Source organism: Cibotium barometz, chromosome 13 (genome assembly GCF_041138505.1).
Source record: "Cibotium barometz isolate CiBa-2024 chromosome 13, ASM4113850v1, whole genome shotgun sequence".
NCBI lineage: Eukaryota > Viridiplantae > Streptophyta > Polypodiopsida > Cyatheales > Cibotiaceae > Cibotium > Cibotium barometz.
Window position 1 is genome coordinate 41,329,894 of NC_141058.1, and position 26,721 is coordinate 41,356,614.

General features: G+C 48.9%; 1 protein-coding gene across 1 annotated transcript in view; it reads right to left on the minus strand.

Moving 5' to 3' along the window:
• Window positions 1-12,642: 12,642 nt before the first annotated feature.
• Window positions 12,643-26,721, minus strand: part of LOC147632690 (histone acetyltransferase HAC1-like) — a 131,967-nt gene continuing 117,888 nt past the window's right edge. Inside the window, exons 9-11 of the mRNA XM_086807510.1 lie at window positions 13,584-13,967; window positions 13,279-13,493; window positions 12,643-13,184 (exon numbers count right to left, since the gene is read on the minus strand). Of these exons, the coding sequence (XP_086663636.1) occupies window positions 13,058-13,184; window positions 13,279-13,493; window positions 13,584-13,967 (726 nt within the window). The 3' untranslated portion in view covers window positions 12,643-13,057. The remainder of the gene's footprint in view (window positions 13,185-13,278; window positions 13,494-13,583; window positions 13,968-26,721) is intronic.

The window sequence follows — 26,721 nt, forward strand, 5'->3', positions numbered from 1 at the left end:
ATTTGGCAATTACATGGTCAGGGGAGAAGGTTAAGGAGGAAGCATTAGAATGTCGAGCATGAGTACATGCTCCCCCTTTCCTTGGGTAGATCATATTATTTGCAATGATGTTGTAGCCTCTTGGAACCAATTTGTCCAGCGGGTCATAGGTTGTGATGTGAGCAGATAGCTTTTTATGACCCTTGTGGCCACATCCAATTGCAGAGATGGTAGTGTACGCTCCCATTGACGAATGGAGGAAATGGTTTCCGATGATACTATTACAAGGGGAGACGTAGACTCATCGATTTTTTGTTGGGTGTTGGTAAGAGTAGGTGTAGAGCATGTAGAAACTTCTATATCAGCGTGTGCCTGGCATGAGGAGCTAGAAGCTTCATGTGGTTCCCCCCTTCGATATCGTTTGGGAATCCAAACGAACTCTGGAAGAAGTGGTGTGGAGCACTCTATTACCTTTCCCTTACCACGATCTTGAATTATCGTTGGGGTGGCAACAATTGGTTTGCAAGGTTTTACAAGTGATGTAGAGGGATTCAGCTTATGTTTAGGGACCCAAATCCGGTCATTTCCCTCGTAGTACCCTTGGGCTACTAATAATTTTTTAGGGATCCATCGCGATGTTACATTGCCCTTTCTCGGGTAGGTAGCTGCTTTCCTTTTACGAGGCTTCTTGGTGGCTGAACGAGATTGAGCAGGGGAAGTAGATGTTAACAAAGCTTTGGGGACCCATTTGTATGTACTCTTTGGCATAGTAAGCGAAGCTTTAGGGACCACCTTGCTTGTTTCCACTCTTGGCGTTGAAGCGTTAGAGGGGTGGCCAACAATCGAAGATGGTTTTGCCACTGGACTTTGTGATTTTTCGTTATCCAATATTTGAGTGGATGATTTAGGTGCGGGATTTTGAGCGGTCAGACCTAGTGTTGGTTCTTGCGTTGTGACTTGTCTGGTTGCCCAATCGATATTGCACTTGGTGGCCATCATCCATTTGCGCCCTAAGATTACAGTCCCTTCCATGGTACCAGCAGGCATAACCAAAAAGCTTTGAATTATGGTTCCCTTGTCATAAGCAACCGGAGTGTGAAGAATTCCTGAGACAGGGGTTTTCTTCTTGTTGATTCCTTGAACTTGGATAGAACTCTTGGATAAAGGTGGTTTTCCCAGTTGACACCACACACCATATGATAGCAAATTGTGTTGAGCTCCTGTATCCAATAATGCATTATACAGCACCTCCCCGTAAGGACTCTGTAACTCAATTGGGTATCTTAGAGGTGGGTCAGATTCCAGTGCATCCTCTTCTGCTTCCTCGAAAAATACTTGCGTAATTCCCAAGTTGGCTTCTCGTTGTCGCCTAGCACGTTGTTGACGTTCTTTGGCTTCGACTCTCGCTTGTATCTTTTTAAGCTCAGCTTGTTCTTTAGCTGCCTTCTTTTGATGGATTGCATGTAACTCCTCCTGGCTCAGGGGGTCATAGTATCGTTTGAATTTACTCCCATTAAGGAATCCAATGGTTTCAACCCCGTCGAGAGTCTCCACTCTGATGGTACCTTGCGGGGTAATTTCACATACTCTATATGGTCCCTTACCAGCATATTTGAGCTTCTTCTTTTCGTTTCGCACTCCATACATCAGGACTTTATCCCCAACCTTGATGTCCTTGTCCTTTAAATGGCGATCAAACCATTTTTTCCTTCTATCCTTCTCCACAAGGGCATTGTATACAGCCAATTGTCTTTCTTCGTTTAGTCGCTCAAGGATATACAGACGCTCTGCTAAGGGATTACCATCCCAACCCTCTTGAGTAGCAACACGAAGACTAGGAATGACAAATTCCCACGGCATGACTGCTTCTTGGCCATATACCATTTTGAATGGTGTGCCATTAATAGCCACTTTGTACGCAGTACGATAGGCCCATAAAGCTGTCGTAAGCTTTAGATCCCAATCCGTGCGATGAGCTTCAACTGTCTTTGTTAAAATAGAGATTAAAGTCTTGTTGGTACTCTCGGCTTGGCCATTCGCTTGCGGATAGTAAGGAGTAGATTTATGATGGGATATCATGAAATTTGTTGTGAGCTCCTTAATTACTTCATTTATAAAATGCGTACCATTGTCGCTCACAAGTTCAAAAGGACAACCAAATCGTGTGATTATATTTTCAAAGAGGAACTTGGCTGTTGTCTTCGCATCTGCCTTACGTGTCGCTTTCGCTTCAGCCCATTTGGTCATATAGTCAGTGGCCACAATAATATAGCGAGATTGTGTGTTTCGGGCCGCTGGACTAATTGGACATACAAAGTCTAAACCCCACTTTTCAAATGGTTGGTTTACTTTGATCGGATGTAGGGGCATCTGATCTTTCCTCTGGGGTTTCTTATATCGTTGGCATTCATCGCAACCCTTCACAAAGAGTGATGCATCTTGGAACATAGTGGGCCACCAATACCCTGATTGTAAGATCTTTCGCGCAGTTAAGTCTCCTGAGAAGTGACCACCGGCTACGCCCATATGTGCCTCTTGCAAAATGTATAGATACTCATCCTCTCGGGCACAACGCCTAAGAACGTCATCCTTTCCTCTTTTATAAAGAGTCCCGGCTATCAGGCAATAGGGTTCGCATTCTTTGATTAGCTTTCGAGCTAGATCTTTACGAAGCTCCTTGGGTGGAAAGCCATTAACCAAAAAGTTAACAATCTTCTCACTCCATTCAGGCATTGTCTCCACCATGAACAGGGAAGTGTCAGGTAAGTCATCATCAACCCCCGTAGGAGCCTCACCATTAGGTATGCGAGACAAATGATCAGCCATAACATGTTTTTTGCCAGGTCTCACAACAACAGTGAAATCAAACTCAAGAAGAATCAATAGCCATCGTGTGATTCTTCCTGTGGAGCATGGTTTGTTTACCAGATACAACAATGCTTGATGATCCACATAGAAAACAAACTTGGTGGCAAGGAGGTAATAACGAAATTTCCTTACTGCATATATCATTGCCAATCCTTCTCGCTCCGTAGTGGTGTAGTTCATCTCAGCATCGTTCAACTGGCGACTGGCAAAGCTAATGGGGTAGTCTAGCTTGTGTTCTCCAGGTTGAGTTAAAACACACCCAATAGCAAAGTTTGATGCATCAATATGCACATGGAAGAGTAAATCCCAGTTAGGCATTCTCAAGATTGGAGCACTCGCCAAGGCCTTCTTTAATAGCTCATAGGCATGGTCACATTCTTCGGTCCAAATAAACTCGATGAGAAGCTTATACAATGGTCGAGCTATCTCGGCGAAGAAGAGAATAAACCTTCGATAATAACCAACGTGGCCCATAAAGCGTTGGACTCCCTTGTAGTTGGTGGGTGGGGGTAATTCCAGAATGACCTTGATTTTACTCTCGTCAGTGGAAATCCCATTTTTGGACACTATATGCCCTAAGATAACTCCGTGTTTAACCCAGAATTGGCATTTGAAAGGATTCAAGGAGATGCGATATAATCTACACCTTTCAAATATCTTTCGTAAACACATCAAGCGCTCGTCCCAAGAGGAATGAACACAAAGATCATCTAAGAAAGCTTCACAAAAGTCCCTTAGATATTCCTTAAAGGCCGTGTTTATCAATCGTTGGAATGTTGCAGGTGCATTGGTCAAGCCAAAAGCCATGACGCGAAAGGCAAACACTCCAAACTCTGTGATAAATGCTGTTTTAGCTTGGTCCTTGACTGCAATTGTGATCTGATTGTAACCCGAGTACCCATCTAAAAAGCTATATGCCTCCTTGCCTGCCACTCTTTCAAGCACATGTTCAGAATATGGCAAGGGGTAATGATCCCTTCTGGTGGCTGCATTAACCTTCTTGAGATCAACGCACACTCTGAGTTTCCCATTCTTCTTTGGTACGATGACTATCGGAGACACCCATTCTGAGTGCTCAATAGGGTATATGAATCCACATTTTACAAGCTTTTCAATTTCCTCTTGTACAATCTTTGCGTACTTAGGATTCATTGGGTAGGGACGTTGCTGGACTGGTTTAGCAGTGCTAATCATTGGAATCGTGTGTTGCACCACCGAGGGTGGAACACCCTTCATATCATGATATGTCCAAGCAAATATGTCCTTGAATTCTTTAAGAAGCTTCGTAAGTGCAGCTTCTTCCGCCTTGGTGAGGTCTTGAGCAATAAAAACTGGTTTAGACTCCTCACCCAGATCTGCTAAGTCTATCTCCTTGACTACCGCAGGGCCATCGTAGACACCGCTACTCCCATTGGTAGGCGTTCGTTGGGCTTTTGTGTAGACTACTTTACGTTCCCCTGTGGTGAATGATTTGAAATGCTCGGGTGCGGGGTGTAAGTCTACTGGTTCTTGTTGTGCCAGGCTTTTTTCTTTCAATTCCGCTTCCTTTTGTTGTTGAGACAACTCTTGGTTTTGCCGCCTTCTTGCAGTACGACTTAGTTTCGGCTTCTCTTCGATTTCTAATTGGGCGACGTCATGAGGTTGCGGAATACACCACATGACACTTTGGAGGTATTGTCCCCAATTATCCGCTATCTTCCGATGAGCATCAATGGCTCCTACATAACTAAGCCATTCTGCAGTGGATCGCTCCTTGTTTATTGCAGTGCGTACATTAGCTCGATAGCGTTGGCGCTTATGTCTCGTTTTCTTCTTACCAAGTTTTTGATTTTTGTTTCTATCAGATTCGAACTCACTTGGTCGATCTTCACTTTCGGATGAACTGCAGGAGGTCACTGTCCTAGGCCTTGAGCACCTTGCTTCCACATTTGGGTGAATATTTGATTCATTTTCCCCATCAGGCTCAGGGTCAGTTTCTTCTTGAGATTCATACTCAGAGTTGCATTGGTCAGAGTCTTCGCTACTTTCAGTGTTGGTGGAGTTTTCCACGTTCTCGCCATCAGGAGTCAAGTGCATAACACCTATCATGTTTATTGGCACTAACGGTGGCATATCTTGCCCCTCAGGTGTTACCCAACTTGTGCCTCTATTTCCCCATGTGTCTATGGTTGCCGCTAGGTGTACCCAATCCACGTTATCCGACTCAGTCATACCCGGTAGGACATCCATGTAAGGAGAATCCTTCCCATCATCAGTCTCTTTTTTGCATGTATAGCAATACCTTAATGGGGCGGAGTGAATAGTGGTATCCGATCGATTATCGATGATAACCTTGCTTCCTAAAGGATGTGCACGACCATTCTCAAGATCAACTCGAATGACAGAGTCCTGGAATTGTAGGTAGACATGGTTTTTCGACCAGTCATGTACCATTTGTGCTTCCCTCATGAAAGGACGTCCTAAGATCATTTGATATGACATAGGATGCTTGGAGAAATCCATTACAATGAAGGTATGTTTTACCTTGTATCCCAGGACCTTGATCTTAAGGTCCCTTAACATTCCAATAGGTTTAGCTATGGTTCCGTTTGCCATCTTAACCACTATGTTTGTGACTTCGAGGTGAGGTCTTCCCATAGATTCCCAACAGTTTTTAGTCACAATGCTCACGCCAGCACCACCATCAAGGATTCCCTTTAGAGTTAACCCCTTGGTAGTAATGGGGAGGGTGGCATTAGATTCGTCCCCTTCAAAGTACTGTCCCAACTTGTTAACAGGTATTTCAACGACCGAATCTTCATCTAAGTTGGGTTGTAGATCCCAATGCTCCCCTTCATCTTGAAGCGTGTCGGGTCTATCCATATTTGCAAATTGTGGTAACCCCGCCTTTAGTTCTCCATTGAGAAATGCCCGAAGAGCTAAGAATAGCTCAGGATCTCCGTATAATTTGGATATGATCGTGGTTCTGATCTCAGAGGACATGAAATCCATTAGCTTGGACACATTCAACGGTACTTTTCGAGACATCGCCCCTTGACTAGGGACTGGTGAAGATGGAATCACTTCCTCTTCGATGGGATCAGGCATTCCCTCACTAAACATTCTTTCCAGTAAGAAGGGTGTTTGCCCACTTCCGGATGTCCTATCCTCACTTTCTTCCCGAATGATACTAGGTATAGCTAACGGTTTATGGTTCCGGTGAGGCTGAACTTGCGTAGGAAACACTGTGTCTGGAATTTTGATTTTTCTCGGGTTTGGCTCCAGTTCTCTTTGTGTTTCTTCCACCAAACCCCTTAAGTGTTGCACTTGTTCAATCTCCTCAACTGGGTTCGGGTAAGTACCAATCTTTTTCTTGAGGATTTTTGGCCCACGTGGCTTGTCTTGGGGAGTCTCAGTCAGTTTGGGTGGTCGAGAGGGCATTAACTGACTTGGTTGTAGGGCCGAGGAAGTTTCCTTCTGTTTCCTCTTATTTATGTACTCGCTTGATTCTCCTTCATTGAGCTCCCGAGTGGGTTCCTCCCTTAAGGTAGTGGCTTTGGTCCCCATGGTTTCTATTGAATCAGAATCATCTTCGGGATCATTCATATACACGGGGTCGTCTCCTGTCCCTATGTTAGTCTTTGAACTGGGCTTGGAGCTCGTGGCATTAAGCGATCTCTTTCGTCGTGTTTTCTTTTTCTTTGCCTGAGCGATTGATGCAGTATCCCTCTCTTCAAGAATGTAGTTTTGATTTTGAAGCATTGACCGTGTAACTACATTCGCGGGTATAACAGGTGTGGTTCCTCGTGCTTGGTTGGTGACCTCAACCAAATTCAATGGCGTAATCTTGGGTGCATTAGGATTATGTGGATATTGAGCGATCAAATGATCTATGCCACAACGATTACATGTAAGTACCGGCATTCCCGATGTGCTCCCTTGATTTGATTGCATTTGAGTAGAGATCTTCTGTAGCCTATTAGGGCACTCCGCTACACGATGCGGTCCACCACAATCGTAGCATTGAAGAGGTGGTCTCCTCGCCAAGGTATTAAGGTTTTGCCCCCTTGTGGCGAGAGCAGCCGCTTGATATACAGGCTTAACTTGCCCGAAATGATCCTCCATGTAGTACTGGGGAATCATTTCAAACGTATCAATCCCGTATGGAACAGTGGGGTCTATCTCCTCTTCATAATCCCCACATGCACTATGTGACTCACAACCCATCTGGTTTACAGGGGTAATCCTTGGATGTGGAGGTTGTGGTCCTAGCACTGGCGGTGGTAACGACATAGACTGGACTACATTCGGATTCCTTGGAACTATGTGCTGTGACGGTTGCTCGATAGGTTGTGCAGGCATTAGCGCGGGTACTTGAGGTGTGTTTGACCAAGCTAGTGGTGCCTGGTTTGCCAACATTCGCTTAACTGTTAGGCAATCTTTAGATTGATGGCCATACTTACCACATGCATTGCAATTCCCATTGAATTTGACTCTAAATGTGGGACATTCACTCGTGCTATGTGGTCCTAAGCACACCGAACACCATTGTTGCTCTCTCCTTGGGTACATATGGCTATTCTGAGGAGCTCGATTACCCCTAAAGTATTCTTGGAGAGCCTTAGTAAGGTCGGTCATAGACATTTCAGATATCTTGGGCTCCTTGGCAATAGGTTTTACCGTCATTGGCTCGTGCCCAGATACTTGCGAACTAACGGATTTTGTTTCTGAAGACACCTTTTTACCTGCAATCATCAAGTTGTCTTCTAACTGGATTGCATTGGCAGTGACTGCTTCCCACGTTGTAAGACCTCTAATGACTAGGCCATTGTAAATGTCCTCGTGGCGCAATCCTCGGATGAATCTATCGAGGAGTTGGTTGTTATTGAAGCGTTCATCGGGAGTGCAGCGAGAATTTAGATGCTTCAATCGACTTATAAAGTCTCTCACTGACTCCCCTTCCTCGCGTTCAGCTTTTTGGAGTTGAGATGCTACTCCCCAAAGCACACCCTCACGTATGTATTCTTTCAAGAACAATCTCTTGAGAGTGGGGTAGTGAGTGCGCTCTTCAACCCTTAAGGTTCGATACCAATCTCCGGCCTTCCCACTCAAGGTTAAGCCTAGGGCTTTACACTTATGCAGCTCATTGTGCTCTTCCAAGGAATCACACACGTGTTCAAAGACTTCAATGTGCTTCCTAACATCCTCGTTACCACTGAAGTTTTGAGTGAGCTTAGCCACTTGTACTGCCTTGCTTCTAGGTTCTCTCTCAGGCATACCCCGCATGTTTTCCGCAATAGATCGTCCAATCGTCTGAGCAAACGCTGCGAGATCACCTAGGTGAGCAGGCATAGCTGGTGGAGGCACTTCCGGGATAGCCTGGCTGATAGGAGTTGGCGTTGGTCTGAGTAGGTTGGCAAATGACGTAGGATATGATATGTGGCTAGGCCTAGCTCCTCTTGGATAATGGTTATGATAAGGTGGTCGTGGAGCATACGCCATTGGCATACTAAGAGGCGTAGGAGCGACATGAGCATGAGTAGCGATAGGTACATATGGTTGATAGGCACTGGCACGCACTGCTATAGGTACTGTTCCACTAGGTAGCGGTGTCGTACTAACTACAGCGGTAACAGGTGCACTTTCAGCTATGCTCATCATTGGGCTAGGCGTTGTGGATTCCCTAATGGAAAGTTGAGCCAAGGTTGGAAAGCTAAAGTTACTGCTTGTGGGCTCAACCTGCATTGAGACTCCAGGCGAAACAACATATGAAGGGTCTATGGGACTCACCGAGGGAGTCTCCAATTGTGATAGGGTTGGTTGTTTGGCCTTGCTCGTATCCAAAAACCTCATAGGGCCAGTGGAAACTAGGTTCACTCCCCTATTTTGCCTCTCAATTTGGATAATTCTATGAATAACCTCACATATCATTTGCTGTTGCTCTTCTAGATTAGTGGCGCTAGATGTAGATCGTAGGACTTCTAACCAACCTACATGGTATATGTAACCTGTGTATAGGTCCGTTAGAGTCTCTGTGTGTAGATCATATTCCCAATTTTCATTGAGAAATATCCCATCTAGACTTGGTGTGCCAAACGGTTCTCTTGAAGTGGATGCAATGTCACTTCTTATGGATTGGCTTCTAGGGACCTCTACTTTAGGAAGAGTATCGGAAGGTGGTAGCTCAGTAGGGCCCTCATTAAACGAAGTGGGTAGAATATCCACATGGACACTCTTTGGGAGGGTAGGGTCTACATAAGATGTGAATGGCGAATCCACTACCCCTCCTTCTTCATTTACTTCGCTTGTCGCATGTTCAGAGCGTGTAGCTCTACTTAAGGTCTCTATTAGACGACTAAACATGCTAGATCCGGGTTGTGGGGCCCACACTGGCATGTTTTGGCTTGTCTCCTCAGGGTTCTTGGTAGGGTGTCCTTCCATGGCTTCTGAGTCAGAAGATGAGTCACTATCCACTATTCGTGGATCTTGGGTCGCACTCCCTTGGGTTCCAGCCGAAGGCCAAGATGCCAACGTGGAGGGATGGTGTGAGCCTGCGTAGACTGAAACGCTTTCTAATGGTTCAGGCTCTAGCACCCGACCAGAACGTAGATGCATGTGACGTGGGTACCCTACGTGCGTTGGTAACTACCCTTGAAGCCCACACAAGTGGTTTCTTGGGTATTTTGCACCTCGTTTTTACTTGTTTTTAGATTGTTTTTAACTCGTTTTTGACCCCCTTACTTACGGTCGAACTTGGACTAGGGCGTGTGATAGCTCGAAACGAGCGTATCGTTTAAAGGGTCCTAGTGTGCTTTACAGCACCGTGTTCGCCTATCTAGAGCTCCTGTAGTCCTCAAAATAGTCCGTTTCCTTTGGGGGAAAGGGGCAAAAGCCTATTTGCTTGTGGAGGAAAGGGTGAGGGCTTTATCCCACATGCTCACTTTACTCCTTGGGGAGTGGGCTACATATAGGGCACGACTTCCCATAAGCTCTCACTTGAGAGAAAGCTATGGAGGCTCACTCTCCTATATATATATATCAAAAGACCGAGACCGAGGCCGGGGCCGGGGTCGTGGTCGTGGTCGTGGGTCAATTGGGGTTCTTTCTTTTCAAAATTTTTTTCTCCAATTAGAAAATCTTTCCTCTCCACACGTTCGGTTCTTTCTTTGAAAATAAAATTTAATTTTTTCTTTTTTCTTTTTTATAATTTTTTTAATTTTTTATTTTCTGATTTTTTTTTGGGAGATAGGTTTTCTAGGGTTTCTTTAGGTTCAGCCTTGGCCGCGGCGCGGTTCGCACACAGCACAGGTCTGGGGATTCAGAAATCCCCCCTCACACGCAGAAAACCAGATAACAGATCACATGCCCACACGCGGAGCGGAAAAATAACAGAAATGCAGAAGACAAATTACAGAAACAGATTGCAAAACACAACAACACCTTAACAACAAACACACAGTCGCTTTTCTACAGTGTAGATTAAACTTCACGCAGCAGCCGAGCTGCAAACTGGAGCTTGGTGCAAGGCAACTCCCCGGCAGCGGCGCCAAAAATGTGCGCTTTTGCCGCACAGGTCGTAGCTGGGGACTTGCCAGACACCGTATGCGAGCCACGGATGGCTACAAGCATACAACCAGGGAAGGAAGCTCAAAACAGAATGCAAAAGGTGTGTCACTCACCGCTTAACTGCCGCCTTGAAGGATTCCCGCGTCGCAGCCGTGAAGGAGGAGCCGCCGTCGCCGCTCTACCGCCTCTCCGCCGCCGTGCCGCTACACAGTGCTCGATCGCTCTCTCACTCTCTCTCTCTCTCTCTCTCACACACACGCAGGAGAAGGAAACCCAAGAGATAAGGCAAGAGCACTCTTGTATTCACAACACATGAGAATGAGGATTTTAGGGTTACATTTGACTCATATAGGTGACTTGGCCGTTCACACTTGGGCGCCCATACATGGCCGGCCGACCCTAACCCTTATCCTACTGATATCCAAGGTGCGCCTCTCATCGGCGATCACCCAATCCCTTCATCCTTAACATATGGTGCCGACAAGCCCGGCCCATGACTCAGAATATTTAAATTAATGACGTAAAATATAGTACGTCGCCATGTCCGCCATGGGTTAACAATACCCTCAGTAAGAAAAGAAGGCATAGAGCCCGTGTTCCATATATCCTGTAATGCCACAATGATCTCATCTTCAATGTTATCCCAAAAACTCATGAAGAGAGGCTGTCGTTCCCAAGACATTTACCATGTAGTAGTAATGCCTAAATTGTATGTCAAAGCTCATCTATTGAAAAAGGGGCATCAAGTAAAGCACACATGTCATTCGAGATTAGCCTAGGCACGGACTTTCAAACCTTTTGATGTGCCTTATCCCTTTGAGGGGAGTGAGTCTTTGCAAGGGATAAGGGGAGTGTGTTTCTGTCGATAACAAGCGGTCGAAAAAATTTGAGGCAGTCTTGCTAACCATGTCAAGCTCTAAGTGGAGCTCTCCTTGTACTTGCAACCAACTTAACACTTTCCTTGTTATGGGAGAGGCCATGGGCAAGCAAAGAAATGTCTATTACATCCACCTCCAATCTAAATCCAAAATGACTCAAAAAAAGAAATCTTTCTTCTCTAAGGTTAGGTGCATACACATTCAACACACCCATTTTCAATCCACCCTACATAATCAGAATCCATTGTGCTCTAGTAGGGATAATAACTCCATGACCAATCATGTAAGGAATAATTGCAGCTATCACTCAAGTACATACTCCATCTTTAGTTCTATTTGCAACCAAAAGGTATGGCTAGATTTAGTACTTTGCTAGGAGGTGTTGGATCAACTAGTGCTTGAGATTCATTAGATTTTTTTTTTGAGATTTCAGTGTTGACAATGCATGACAAGAATGTTAGCCTCATGGTATGCTAAAAAAGTCTTTGGTGGACATTTGACTAGGGTTTCAACATTATTTTACTAAGGGAGAGTCACCTCACGCTTTGACCCATCAATGGGAGTTTTGGCTACCGCTTTGGGTAGCTTGGACAACAAAGTCTGAAAGCCCAAGTTTGGGCTAACCATCCCACTATGATGGACAACCATGTGTGAACATATTTATGCAAAAGGGGGCATTTTAAGGGCTGATGGCCGACCAACCCTAAAGGCCGACTGGATCCACAACCCATTGTTAGGATTATTGTTCAATATCTCACATGTCTCATGCATTTTGGGGCTTCTTATCAAAAAACATAGAGGAATGGAAATGTTTAATTGGAGAAGCTAGCTCTAGACCCATAGAGTTATACTACAAAAAAGCTCCAATAGCATGTCTACAATGAGCTAAGTTCACAACAATGTTAGGCTGAGATCAAGGGGATTCAATTGAATTAAACATTTTGTGCTTAAGGAACATTCATTGTATCCTTTTCTTGTACATTATACACAATAGGATTGGGGTCTACAATGCGTTTGTACTTGCGGTTGTGTGTTTTGTTAATTCTTCTTTGATAAACTCTTGCACCACATAGCACAAGTATCCACAATAAAAGGCCTTTTAATTTACCCATTGGTAAGTCTTACCTCTTTTATGATTAGCAAATTAAGCTTTCTTTATACAAGTACGTTTTAAAACCTTCTTGGTGTAGATAAAGCCCCCCTTTGAAAGTATTCTAATCTTCAAAATTGTGGCATAGAGTGCCCACTTGTATAAGTATGCACCAAACAGGAGCACATTTCACCAACCCTAATTATACTAGAAGAGCAGTATTGGGAAGTTCCTATGGCTGCCCTACAAGACATTATACATGAGATTGACTTCATAATGGAAAAAAAAAAGGTGCAAGAAGAAATCAAGGGCAGTGGTACCCCACCTCAAGGTCCATGTAATAGTCACTGTGAGGTCATATGCCAACTGGTGAGAAATCATTTTGCCAATGGGCTATTGGGCATGCTTGGTACCAATGAGGTGTTCAAGATTGGACCTCAAAAAAAAAAAAGATGGCCACAAGAACTAGCCTTACAACTTGTTAAAAATGCTAATAAAGAATTTGATAGCCCCTTGTGATGTGGGACAAATAGACAGTCTACCTGTGTAATGGTACCAGCAGTATTGAGAAAACACCACAAATCCAACTAAAACAATGGATTGGGCGCCCTGGCAAGTAGAATCAACTGTCAGGGGTTCAAAAACAATACCTCACAACTCTATTTATGTACACTTTCTCGTAAGCCCACAAGCTGACTCATAGCAATTGTACCATGTTCAACCGTGAAGCTTCTGCTGCACGCTGTCTTACCATCTCATTGACTGCTGCTCTACGCTGTGATTCTTGTTGCTGCCGCATCCACCTAATATGCTTCTTAAGATCACTGAAGTCAAACCAACAATCACAGTTATGCATAACAACAGGAGTAAACAACATCCTTGAAGCTCACAATGGTGACCTCAAAATGGGTAACTTACCAGCATCTAGGCACAGTGCATGGATTCTTTTCGCATGATCGAGCATGCCATGTTAACAGATACCACATCCTCTTGCAGGGGAGGCAGCCGCCCATGGCTCTTTTTTTACACGAAGAACCATGCCTAAACAAGGTTTTCATGTCTCGGCATTCTTGTTGGCATGATGCATCCCCACATGTGGATGCATGCACAAGTGTCTCCAGCCTCGTCCGTAGCTAACAAGGTCCAAAAACAAGAGAAGCTGAGAAATGCTAGATTGCAAATACAATCAAGTTCTTTTTTGAAATAGAGCAAAAAAAAGTTACCAATTGCATCCGCTGTTGGATGGTGCCTGCATTCGAATCGGGCAAAGTTGTCTGCCCTACAAACTCATGAGGGTGTCCTTGGAGTTCTGGACACGAGAAACATGAATTGCAGACATCAAATTCGGGGCAAACACTGCACCTCCAACCATGTCCAGTTTCCATTGCATTGTGGCATATGCTACAGCATACTATGAAGGCCGGTGCATTCGGATTATGAAGATGGTATACAGCCATCATTGAAGAATGTTTTGCACGTCGAAGAGTATCGAACTGATACTGGTTTCCTTGACAGAGACCTAAGAAAGCATGTCGGTTGTCAAAAAACTCACTTTCGATTATCTCGTGTTCATCTGCAGTATAAGTTGGTATATCTTTCACTTCCTCCTGTGTAGGAAAATACATAAGTGATCATGACTGCGAGTTCATCTGTAGAGCACACAGCAACACACGTGCACACACACCACCCCAAGCAAACAGCCACATGCCCATGCCCACACAGGCACACGGTGCTCTTAATAAGAGAAAAAAGAGGAGATTATTTTCACAATGAGAGTCTAGAGAGAGAGAGAGAGAGAGAGAGAGAGAGAGAGAGAGAGAGAGATGATAAGTCAGACAAGCCAGCGGGCTACATATGGTCCATATGACAGAACTCAAGTGCAGGAAATAGGGATTGAACCCAGCACCTCTCACTTGAAAACCGATATGTCACACACACACAAAGAAAACAAGGAAGAAAGTCTGTTAAAATTTACACAAGATCAAATGGTCTATGAGACCAAAAGTGTTACAATACATCCATGAATTAGCTGTATTGTGAAATAAGGATAAAACAATCTCGCTAAAAAATAGGAACATCCATAGGTATGGCAATGTTACAATGTTATCCATGCAGTAGCTGAAATATATAGTGAGAAAAACTGCCCAGACTATCCTAGATGGAGGTGCAGCTTTAGCTATGCATTGCGAGGAGAAATAGGGTAAACCACCTTTGGAATGCACTAACTTGACTGTCAAATATTATGTGGAATGATTTCATTAGAGATGACTGTGGCCATCCTTTGGGTGCCTCTGGTTATATGCAATGGCCAGGTTGGGAAAGATGTGCACCAGCAGTTAGGCATTGGAAGACTACAAAGTCTTCAAAAAAAATCCACCTAGCACCTCAAGGGGAATCATAGACGGCTTGGGCAGATTGATGCAGCTATCCCCCATGAATGGCTCACTGGCACTTTAATGGTGAGTATCACCCTGGATGGCTCGCTGCAGCCTGCAGGTATTAGCCATGCCAAACCAAAACCAGGAGGGAGATTGTATGTTTTTTACTATTTGGCTGGATGGAGACTGATGAGATGTGACACCCAAGAATTCATCCCCGGTGCTGTCTTCTTCCTTGTGAGAGTTGTGGGCCACTTAGTGAGGCACTGGTCTATCGACCCTCCCCTTGAGTCTGTAATGCCCTCCTTGGCCTTTTCCTTCGGTGTTTTCTTAGGCGTGAAGTTTGCTCTTCTGGTTGGAGATATCCACTAGTGATACCCTCCTTGGCCTTTTCCTTAGGTGTTTTCGGCGTGAAGTTTTTATCCGTCTTGCCTCCTAAGGTGCTCTGGGGTTCTTTCTTAGTGTGTTTGCTATTCTGAGCTCCCTTCCCCCAATGAGAAAATGACTGTTGGGTGGTTAATGACTGTTGTTGGGGTTTGTTGGAGCTAGCCTAGAGTTGCTTGGGCTTACCTCCATTCAGCATCATTTCCTGATTCTGAGCAAGAGTGAAATGAAATGATATATTAATGTCTCTAAGAGGCCATAATGGCCTATGAGACCAAAACTGAGAGTACATCTGAAGTTGATGTCTCATCAAAGAGAACAACCAAATGAAACTGAAAAGTACAATAAACTGACTATCTTACAGTTATGAGAACTGTAAGTAAGACTCCTAGATGATACTGAGTAGAAAATGCTGGAAAATGTATATCAAGTAGATCCATGTATGCTAATCAGTTGAAGTGTTGCCCTCTCCTCAGATCAAGTATCTCCGCCATGGGGCTGTCTAGAATGGAGAGTTCATAGAGAACCTATGCTCTGATACCGAGCAATAATGGCTCTAATCTGGCAATGGTGAGGATGTCGTGGTCGAGATCCTGGTGGGCGTGGCCGACGAGCACGACATAAGACGACTGCTCTATCAGTGGTGACTCCCGAGCGTGGCTGGTGCCCTGATGGCCCAATGGAGGAGGTATCAGGAGGTGTGTGGGTTGGGCTGCTGGTGCTGGTGCTGGTGCTGGTGCTGAAGAAATCTGTCAAGATCCTCTGTCTAGGTACATCATGGCTCAATCTCCTGTCTGCCAAGAGGGTCTCTCTGTGTGTCTGAGCTTGAGTAGGAACAATCCCATGCATCTCTGATCCTCTCAAACTCCATGACCCTGCATAATGGCCCAAAACCCTCTCGGAAGAGGCAGTGATATCTCCCTCGGATCTCATAATACACTGTCCATCAGCAAATGTAGTGCTCCTTTGTCTCTACCTCCTGGTAGCATAGCTAACAAATGCGGTCATCGGAGATCTGATGCACACATCGCCCTGTCTCAATCCGCAGCTGGTGTGATGAGGTCCGGATCTGTCCAATGGCACAATGTATCCCATGTGATAGGTGTACATCCATGTACACCGAGCGGGTGATAAAATCATCTGGTGAGAGGTGCAAAAAATGTCTCTTGTAATGAGCCATTTTCGTGCCTAAGGGCTTAAGGGGACTAGTCCATGTCCTCTCTGTGTCCACTCTGACGATATCCATCCTAACCACTCGTCGGTTCTGCTTTAAGCGGGTGAGATCCAAAAATGGACAATCCAGGCTGTACTAAAAGGCAGGGAGTGCCTCTATCCGCAAACTATGTAGGTCAAACCATGATCTCATCTGAGCATACCGGCAATGAGTATCTCCATCCTCTGCCAACTGTATGGATGAGGTCAATGCCAATCGGGAGTACCTCTACTGAGGGAGCTCCCATAGCCGCTGTGAAAAGGTAACTGCCTGGAATAGGGCCTCGGTCACTACTGGTGCAGCACCCAGCTCAGCCCGAACAATCTCATGTAGTACCAATGATTTGCTCCGAATCATGCGGGCAATCATCATAATCAATGGTCTCTCCATATGCCTCCATCCCTTATCTGTCCCCCTCTGAGATCTGTGATGTATGCGGGGCTCCCAAATTGGAGCTCCGTACAAGAGGGTCGATGTGACAAGTGTATCAAATAGCCACAATTTGGTGCACGTCTCTTGAAACTGTATGTGTGCACATTGCCTCTCAAGTGCCTCCAAGGCTGGATGCCCTCGAGCTAATCTAGCTGCTGCTGCCTCCTTCAGGGAGAAACGTGGTCCTGTGAAAGTAACTCCCAAATAGACATATGACCTACCGTACTCAACTAGCTCCCCTCGGAAAGTAAACTGAGGCTCTGATCTCGTGACACATGCCTGTGTGGTGTTAAACACCATAACCTTGGTTTTCCCAAGGTTCACTGTCAGATCTCTATCCGCACGGAATGCTTGTAATGCATCGAGATGTCTCTGTAATCCCTCTGGAGAGTCTGACATTAGAACAATATCATCAGCATATAACAAGATGGGTATCAACACCCTTGCCAGGCATGACCCTGGGCCTTCCAATTTGTCTACATAATCGGAGACCACATCAATGTGCAGTCCAAAGAGGGTGGGTGATAGCGGGCATCCCTGCTTCACCCCTATCGTGCTGGTCACCATATCGTATAGTCCGCGTGGAGCTCGAACTCTGCTTGTCATATCACAGACTCATACTAAGCATATATCCCCCATTGCATATCCTCAGGTACCTCAATGTCATGCAATCTGTGCATAAGCCTAGCACGTGGTACGGTATCGAAGGCTTTGCGGAAGTCCACAAAGCAGCAGTATATCCTTCTCTTCTGTGCCCTGTCCTCTTCAATAAGTGCCCTAAGTGTTAGTATGTGATCCAAGGTAGTGAATCCTCTCCTGAAGCCAGCTTGTCCCTGTGCTCGATGACCATGCCGCTCTGCCCAGTGGCTCAGCTCCAACTCCAATATAGAGCCATATAGTTTGGCCAGGTAATGATGAATCATGATCGTCCTGTAGTTGTTTGGTACCATGGGGTCCCCACTCTTAAAAAGTGGTACAATGATATGCTCTGCCCAGCTTGCCAGGAAACCCTCACAAATGGCACGATTAAACACATGTACAATCAGCGGAGCCAAAGTATCGCATGCATATGAGAAGTGCTCTCCAACTAGCTCATCATGATCCTGTGCTTTTCCATTCCGTAAAGTGTCTATCGCATTTAGCACCATCCGCATAGTAAAAAAGGTGCTACTAGCCGGTCTAGCTCCCAGTGGAGGTGGGGTGGGGGGCTTTCTTGGTGCATCATATAGCTCTCTAGCATAAGCATGCCATGCCTTAGGTGCAGTAATCGGAGTGCCAGGCTGTCTCTCCTGAAACATCTTCCATGCCCTCTTGTTTTTTTTTTTTTCCGAGAAAAGATCCTTTCATTAGTTATAAAAAAAAGCCCGTAGGGCTACAAAAGATCCTCTCCTGCTCACAAGAAAAACAGAGCAGAGAACAAAGCAAGGCACCTAGGGAGACTCTCCCTAGGTGCTGAAAAGTACCAAGTATCAGTACAAAGAACTGAGGGGCTATATCATACAATAGGAGGGGGGAAAAGCCAAACAGGTGGCCTGTAGTGCCAACGGGGGGACCCCGCGTGTAGGGTATAGAAGGGGCCGCTGCGCCAGGTGGTGTGAAAGGCCTGGCACCGCAAGATCGCCTCATCCGAGTCGCCCCGGATGCGGTCATACTGTCCTCGCAAGGTGTGGATCAACTCCTGCCAAATCCCCTGAACAGTCTCTGCTGGTGGCTCCAGTCTCCCCTCAAAGGCCCTGAAACACCGGGCCCTCCAGGTGAACCAAATGGTGAGGCTGCTGAGGAGCTCCCATCGTAGATCCCTCTCCTGTGTCCAGCTGGCGGACGAGAAATCCGGTGAAGGAACAAGGCGAGGCTGGCCCCTAATGAATCTGATGGCCTGGCTGTCCGGCTCTGTCTCATAGCCCATAGCAGGCCCTGACGAAGTCGACCAAGCAGCGGCACCCCACGTATACATACCCTCTGGAGAGAGGGGGGCCATAATACGCAGCATCCGCAGCCAAACTGCTGCGCCTGAGGGCAGTCCCATAGGCAATGTCTCTGTGTCTCCATAGGGTGGCTGCATCGGACACAGGCCGCCAGAAGACCGCTGTAGACAAGCCAGGTGCCAACTGTTGAGCCCCTGTGGGCGACCAGCCACTGGAAAGTCGAGATCCTGCGGGCCTGTCGACTAGTCCAGAGCCGGGTCCAAAAATCCTCCAGGAACTCCTGTGAGAGTCCCTGTAGCCGCCAGTGCCCCGCTGCAGTTGGAGAGACCATCCTCCTCGCCGTCAAAATATGCCGCCCCAACCGAATAGTATACTGAAAAAAGGTAATCTCTGTGGCCTCAAGGGATGCATAAGGATCATGGCACTCGTACTCCCCAGGGTCCCACTGGAGCTGGGCCAAGGGGCGCGCTGCATATGCCCATATGCGCCAATCCGGGAGCACATCTGCAGGGTCTGGGTCAATATGCCACTTCCGAGAAGCGGCGGCCACTACCCGTATCCTCTGAAAGGTGCACTCTGCAACCAAAGGCGACTCCACCTCCACTCTCTGAAGTCTGCCCTCATCCTGAATCTCATAGTAGAGGCATCTGCCATCCTCAGTGCAAGCTCTGACAGCAATCAGGATCTCCAACTGTGTAAAGGCTCCCATCCACCGTGGGGCCACTAGCTCGATAGGCGTGAACCACTCCTGTGTGAGTGCCTCCTGAATGTCATCCCTCATAATCAACCCCCCTCTGAAGTGACTCAGCCTCTCCACCTGGATCTCCTCTGGGAGACTGCAGAAGGCCTGCCAGTCTCCAAAGCTACGTGCTGGGCGTGCCACCAAAGGTCCCCAGGCTAGACGAGGCCGAGAACCCAGCATATGACCCTGCTCTGTGCGAACCGCTGGGCTCCAGATGAGCGGCTGTTTGGCTCGCTCCTCAACACAAGAAGGAAGTCGCTGAGAGAGCCCCAGTCTCAGCAGCTCCCAAGCTCTCAGGATGCTCAAGGCAAATCTGTCCTCCCATCCTCTACTGAGGCCTGTCCTCCTCATCTCTATGAAGATCCATCGAATCTCTGGTGCCCAAGTGCCCCTTGCTGGGGGAGCCCGAGCCTGCAGCCGCCGCTGCAAGAGAAGCTCTTTCCAAGGCTCAGCGCCTGGAAGCAGCCCCCGAACAATAAGCTTCCCCAATAAGGCTCTACTCTGATCGACTGGATCTATAATGCCCAAGCCTCCCTGAGCCAGCGGAAGTGTAATAACTGCCCATGCAACCTTTGCCCAGGCTGGTTGACCGTCCCGCCCAGACCAAAGAAAGTTCCTGATCAGCCTCTGTACCTGGCTGATGCAAGAGCTCAAGAAGATCCAGCAAGACGTAATGTACCACATGGTCGCTAACAGCACCTGATTTGCCACCACCACCCTCCCAGCCAAGGATAGTCGAGCTGTACTCCAATACAAAAGCTTCTTCCGAATGCTCAGAAGAAGCGAGGCAATCTGCTGCTCAGGTGACAAATCTAGTCCAATCTGGCATCCCAAATACCGCACTGCTGTGCCAGGAGGAATCCATCTAAAACCGGGGCCCGGGCTCCATGCCGGAGTGGGAGCGCTACTGATCCAAAAGGCCACTGTCTTGCGCCAATTGATCAATGCTCCCGAAGCTGCACTAAAAACCTGGAGCGACTCTGCCCGAAGAAGATTGGCCTCCTGGCCATGCAAAAATAAGCCCGTGTCGTCAGCAAACTTAGCATCGAGCAGGTCCTCCCCCCGGACTGGGAGCTGGAGTCCTCTCAAACCAACCTCCTCTGCCATCAAATACATGCTCATAGCCTCCGCAAAGAAGAGAAAAAGAAAAGGGATGAGGGGACACCCCTGACGGACTGATCTGGTCAGCTCAAAACTCGGCCCCCGTCCTCCTGCAATCAACACTTGGCTACGAGCTGTGGAATACAGAGCCGCCACCCCTCTAATCCAACCTGGCTCAAAGCCCAGGCGAAGCATAGTGCCCTCTAAGAAACCCCAATCGACTCTATCGTATGCCTTCTCAAAATCGAGAAGCATCACGACTAAGTCCTCACCAAGAAATCTAGCTCGGGCCGTCACCTCCCAGAAGGTGAAAATGTTGTCAAGGATACTACGCTCCTTGACGAATCCTGTCTGGGTAGCATGAATCAACTCCCCCAAGAAGGGCTGGATCCTCAAACTCAACGCCTTTGCTAAGACCTTTTAGACAGTATTGAGGATCATAATAGGTCTCCAATGCCGAATATCATCTGATACTCCCTCCCCCTTGGGGATAAGAAAGATCAAGCCCTCTGAAAAGCTCTGTGGCATCACCCCAGTGTCCAAAACATACTGAAAGCCCCTGCGGAGGCCTGGCCCCAAAAGGTCCCAATAGCGCATAAAAAAGGCAAGCGTCACTCCGTCCTCCCCTGGGCAACTATGGCACGGCAGGACCCTCAAGGCCTCCGCAAGCTCAACCTCTGAAAGAGGCGCACCAAGAACTGTACGCATACGATCTGTGACCCTCCTTTGCACATGGGCCCACACAGTCTGTCTGCAAGCATCCCGAGCCTCAGTGGCTGGCTCCGCTGAAAGCAGTTCTCTATAGAACACAGTGGCAATGGCTCTGATCTCCCTGGGCTCAGTAGCTACCGATCCGTCCGGTCTACCAAGCTGACGGACTCCTGCTCGAGCATGGCGGGGTCCAGTGATCTCAAAAACTCCCCAGTCACTCTATCACCAAGCTGCATCCACTGAGAGGCCTGGCGACGATAGTAAAACTCATGTCTCTGCTCCTCTGCCTCTCTAACCTCCTGACGTGCCTGGCTCAGCTGGGATGCCACCCACTCACATGCAGGCTGCTGCTCCTGAAGGCGCTGAAGCGAAGCAAGGCTGCGTCTTAGCCGATGCTCCCGCTCTCGTGAATCTCTCCCAGCCGTGTCAAAGCTGCAGCGTGCAGAAAAGAGCTAAGCTCGATGAGTCCCTGGGCACACTCGCCTACTGCATCCTGGTCAGAGCACTGACTATCATGCCAGATCCTCTCAATGTCCTCAGCGAGACTAGGATCTATAAGTACCCTCTCTGGGATCCTCAACTGCAAGCTGGGCTCCCGTGTCCTCTCCTCAAGTGTCAAAATAACTGGCGCATGATCTGAAAATGAGGTGCCAGTGAGAATGCCAACGGAGCCCCCTCGCTCCCCTAACCAGTCGCCCACATAAAAGCAATCAATCCGTGATAGATTAGTCCCTCCCTGCCGGCGATCCGACCGAGAGAAACTAAGACTGTCCTGAGTGCGAGAGAAGGCCCCATGCTGCCATGCATCAGTGATCCTCAGTGACATGCAAAATCGCTCCCAAGTTGCAAGCTCCGTGCTGTGCACTGTAGCATGACTGCCTCCCATCCTATCGGCCGGGTCCTCAAGCATGTTGAAGTCTCCCCCGACACACCAATGTGCGGCCTCTGGCAATGCATCCGTAACCTGGGTCCAGAACTCTGCTCTGGCACCAGCATGGTTGGGCGCATAGACGTTGAGCACGCCCAATAGCTCATCATGCATCCTCAGAATGACATACTGTGCTCTACCAGGCACAATGATCCCTCAATCCACAATGGCCTGCCGCCATACATCTACAATGACCATGCATACTCCTCCCTGTCCACCCAAAGGACCAAACCCTGCAGACCAAAAGGTGTCCCATCTACCAGGCATCACCGAACCATATCTCCGGATCCTGCTCTCACCCAAGTGGTGCTCCTGCATCATCAAAATATCAATGCTGCCACCAACCAGGCATCTCTGAAGCTCCTGCCTCAAGCAACCACGATAGCGTATATAATGTGCTCCGCCAAGGCCCTGTACATTCCATGAGATGATCCTCATGGATGACCTGCTAAGGTGGATGCTGTCTCAGCCGTACGGTAGGCCTTCGCAAGCGGCTTGGATGGAGAGTAGTCCCCATCCGAGCGGCTGCGAATCTGCCCACCCGGTGTACTGCAAGAATCACGGATCAGGCGCCAGTGGTGGCTGTGTCCCATGGCGACTGCCTCCCGCTCAGACAGAGCAACCTCGTGTATACATACATATCCAGGGTCGCGTGCTAAGTCTCCCACTATGCGAACGACCAAATGACGAATCCCTGAGGCATCCACACTCCCGGGATCCAAGAAAAAATGAGCCAACTCCCATAGTCGGCCTATCACATCTATCACCTCCAGATCGCTCACATGGTGAGAAAACTCAACTGCCTGAGTCTTCAAAGTGCTAAGAGCGAGCTCCAGAGTCCACTCCCGGTCGCATGGGCCACAGAGAGGGAACGAGAAGGCCACCGCTGAATCAAGTGCCTCCTCCCCGCCGGCCGGAGGAATCACTACATGAACTCTGAAGGGTGCTGGCTCATGGAGGCCCTTTGCTCCAAAAAGCCGTGTGAAGGAGTAATCAAAAGCCTCCGAGCGCTGTCTAGCACCGAGGCGACTCAGCCGACTGCGGATAGATGATATCCGTGAAGCCTGAATCGGCATGGTAAGTCTCCTCTGCAGTGCTCGAGCAAGGTCGGTGCTCAGAGCCCTCCGGACTGCAGGTGAACGCCAGGGGACTGCCAGGGCCTCCCGGGGAGCTGAGGCGGGCGGGGGGGAGGAGGGGGGTGGAGAAGGAGCCGCTCTGCCGAAACCGGGCGGGGACGGGAGGAGGCGAAGGTGGAAGCGAGGCGGTAGGGGGGGACGGGGGTGGGGGGGGTGAAGGAGGGGGTGCTGGCATCTCCTGGTCCTCAGTCGTCGCAGGGGTCTCCTCCTGGAGGGGAGCAAAGCTGTTCCTCACGGGAACCCAGTGATGCTGAGACTGTGGCTGCTGCTGTCTGCAACGGTCTCTGGGCGTGCTGCTGTGGCTGTCTCCCTCGACGGCGCCCCTATCCAGGCTGCCACTCCGAGGTCTGTGGCCTGAGCAGGTGTCCCGGAGGCTGCCTGTCGAGCCGCATCTGTGGGCGGGCCATCAGGGCCTGCTGCTGCGGTGAAGGTCGGGGTCTCCTGCGAGGGCAGGCCTTGGCCAGATGATTGACCTGCCTGCAAATAAAGCACTGGTTCGGGAGCCCCGAGAACTCCACTCTCTGATCAATGCATCCCCCCCTATCCTAGGTAGCTGAATGACCTTCGGAAGGGAGGAGATGTCAGGAACCAAAACTCTGACCGAAGGTAGCCCAGCTGCTCTGGCCACCACTGAAGCTGCTGTGGGGCCAGTCTCTAGCACCGAACCCACCAATGCTCCTAGCCTAGAAAGGAGCAGAAGGTACTCCCGGCGGAGTCCAGGGAAGCAAACTGTAACATGGAAAAGGCGCTCTCCCTGCTCGGCCGCTGCTGGGTCAAAGCCATGCTGCCAAGGTCTGAAGAAAGCCCGAGCACCCCTGATGTCAAGGGGACTCATGGCTAGGACCTTGGCCACGCTCTGGGCTGTCTCGAACTCGATCTCGTAATGTCCACGGCCCAGTAGCTGAACGTCCAGGATCTTGCCCACATCTGCAAGAAGGCGGGCCTGGAGAAGATCCCGGATCTCCCCTCTGCTGGGGCGAGAGCCGACTATACGGCAGATGGTGGAATGAGCCTGGAGGCGTTCCACCTCTGCGGCGAGGCTCGCTTCCTCTTCTGGCGAAAGAGAAAGCCTGATGGGGGTGTCCTCAGGGGCGGGTGAGGGGGCTGCCCCCCTCTAAGGCGGGGCGGGAGGAGCCTCCATCAGTGTTTGAAGCTATGTCGAAGGCGGAGCGAATGCGGAGAGTCCTGCAAGAACCGAGTTGCACACAAAGGACGGAGGGGGAAGGCGGAAGGCAAAAAGGAAGAAAACCCAAAGGGGGACGGAAAAAACAGAAAAGGAAAGAGGGGGGGGGGGGGGGAGGCGACGAGGACAAAAAGCCCCTAGGGGGGAGGCGGCAGTAGCGCGAAGAAGGGGGGGCGGGGGGAAGAAGAGGCGACGGCGGCTAAAGGAGGGGCGGGGCGCTGAAGACAGACGGGGGGGGGGGGGGGGGGGGGGGGGGGGGGGGGGGGGGCGAAGGAGAGGAGCTGGAGCAGGGGACGGCGGCGCAGCAGCGCTGGGGCGCGCAGAACAGCCAGGCGGGGGAGGGGGGGCAAACGCGAGGGCAGGCGGGGGGCGGGGGGGGGGGGAGCAGACGCGAAGGCCCGAAAAGGGGGGAGGGCGTGCAGTCAGCGCGAGGGGGGGGGGGGGAGTGAGAGCTTCAGCGAGCGCTATGTTGCAAGCCCTTCCATGCCCTCTTGTTGTCCTTCCCCAAGAAGAGTTGGTAGATCTCCTCCTCTAACTTAGCCAAGTAGGCTCGTTTCTTCCTCCGCACAAGGCGCCGAAAGATCATCCTGGCATGTCTATGTGTGTGTGTCCCAATGGCAATCTCACGCTGTAGCTATGCCTGTGTCTCATGACACTCATCATCATACCAACTGTTCTGTGGGGCAGTGCTAGGGGGGGGGGGTGGGAAGGGATCATAGTGCAGGGAAACGCATATGAGGCGGATGCATGTAGTACACCTGCCAATCCTCTCGTAATCTCGTCCAAAGGGCTATGCGGGTCTTAAGCAAACAAGCCATCAGATACTGCATCTTGGTATATCTCGGGTACCTAGGTAGATGAGTGGCTGGCCCATCTCTCTGGGATCTACCTACTATTGTGAAACTCATGTACGTTGTCGTGCCATGGCACGTCTATGGTGTGAAACCATGCATATGAGGCCATTAAATGCAAATCCAGATGCATGGGATTAAGTGCCATGACTTGAGTCATTATAGGATGCCTAAGTACATATGTTCATATTGTAAATGAGGTCCAATAAGACGAGCTGAGGTTGAGCCAGGTCTCGAAGCCTCTGTACATGAGTGTGGTGTGAATTATGGAGTTTTATGCTTATGGTAGACCTTGTAGTAGGGAACACCCTTCTCAACATGTATGGAAATGTGAGAGCATGTATGATGTAAGGATTGGTTTTGAAGAATGCCCTTTTGAGATATCGAGTCTTGGAATGCCATGATTTCTGTTCTTACTCGGAATGAGCAAAACAAGGAGGCTCTGGTTTTGTATGATGAGATGCACTGTTGGAGGCTGGGGATTGGCCTGAGCATTAATAAGGCAATGATGAAGCTAATGGAGGGAAAGGTCTTGAGTGGTGGCTTTCATTTTTTTTTTTTTCCGAGAAAAGATCCTTTCATTAGTTATGTTAAAAACGCCCGTAGGGCTACAAAAGAGATCTCTCCTGCTCCTAACAGAGAGAAGAGCAGTGAATACATCATGGCAGCCCGGGAGACTCTCCCTAGGTGCTGCAAAATACAAGCATCAGTCTAAAGGACTGAGCGGCTAAATCATACAATGGGGGGGGGAAAGAGCCAAACAGGTGGCCTGTAGTGCCAACGGGGGGATCCCGTGTGTAGGGTGTAGAACGGGCCGCAGCGCCAAGTGGTATGAAAGGCCTGGCGCCGTAAGATCGCCTCATCCGAGTCTCCCCGGATGCGGTCGTACTGTCCTCGCAGGGTGTGGATCAACTCCTGCCAAATCCCCCGAACAGTCTCTGCTGGTGGCTCTAATCTCCCCTCAAAGGCCGTGAAGCACCGGGCCCTCCAGGTGAACCAGATGGTGAGGCTGCTGAGGAGCTCCCATCGTAAATCCCTCTCCTGTGTCCAGCTGGCGGACGAGAAATCCGGTGCCGGAACCAGGCGAGGCTGGCCCCTAATAAATCTGATGGCCTGACTGCCCTGCTCCATCTCATAGCCCATAGCAGGCCCTGACGAAGTCGACCAAGCAGTGGCACCCCACGTAAACATACCCTCTGGAGAGAGGGGGGCTAGAATACGCAGCATCCGCAGCCAAATCTGCTGTGCCTGAGGGCAGTCCCAAAGGCAATGTCTCTGTGTCTCCATAGGGTGGCCGCATCGGACGCAGGCCGCCGGAAGACCGCTGTAAACAAGCCAAGTGCCAACTGCTGAGCCCCTGTGGGCGACCAGCCACTG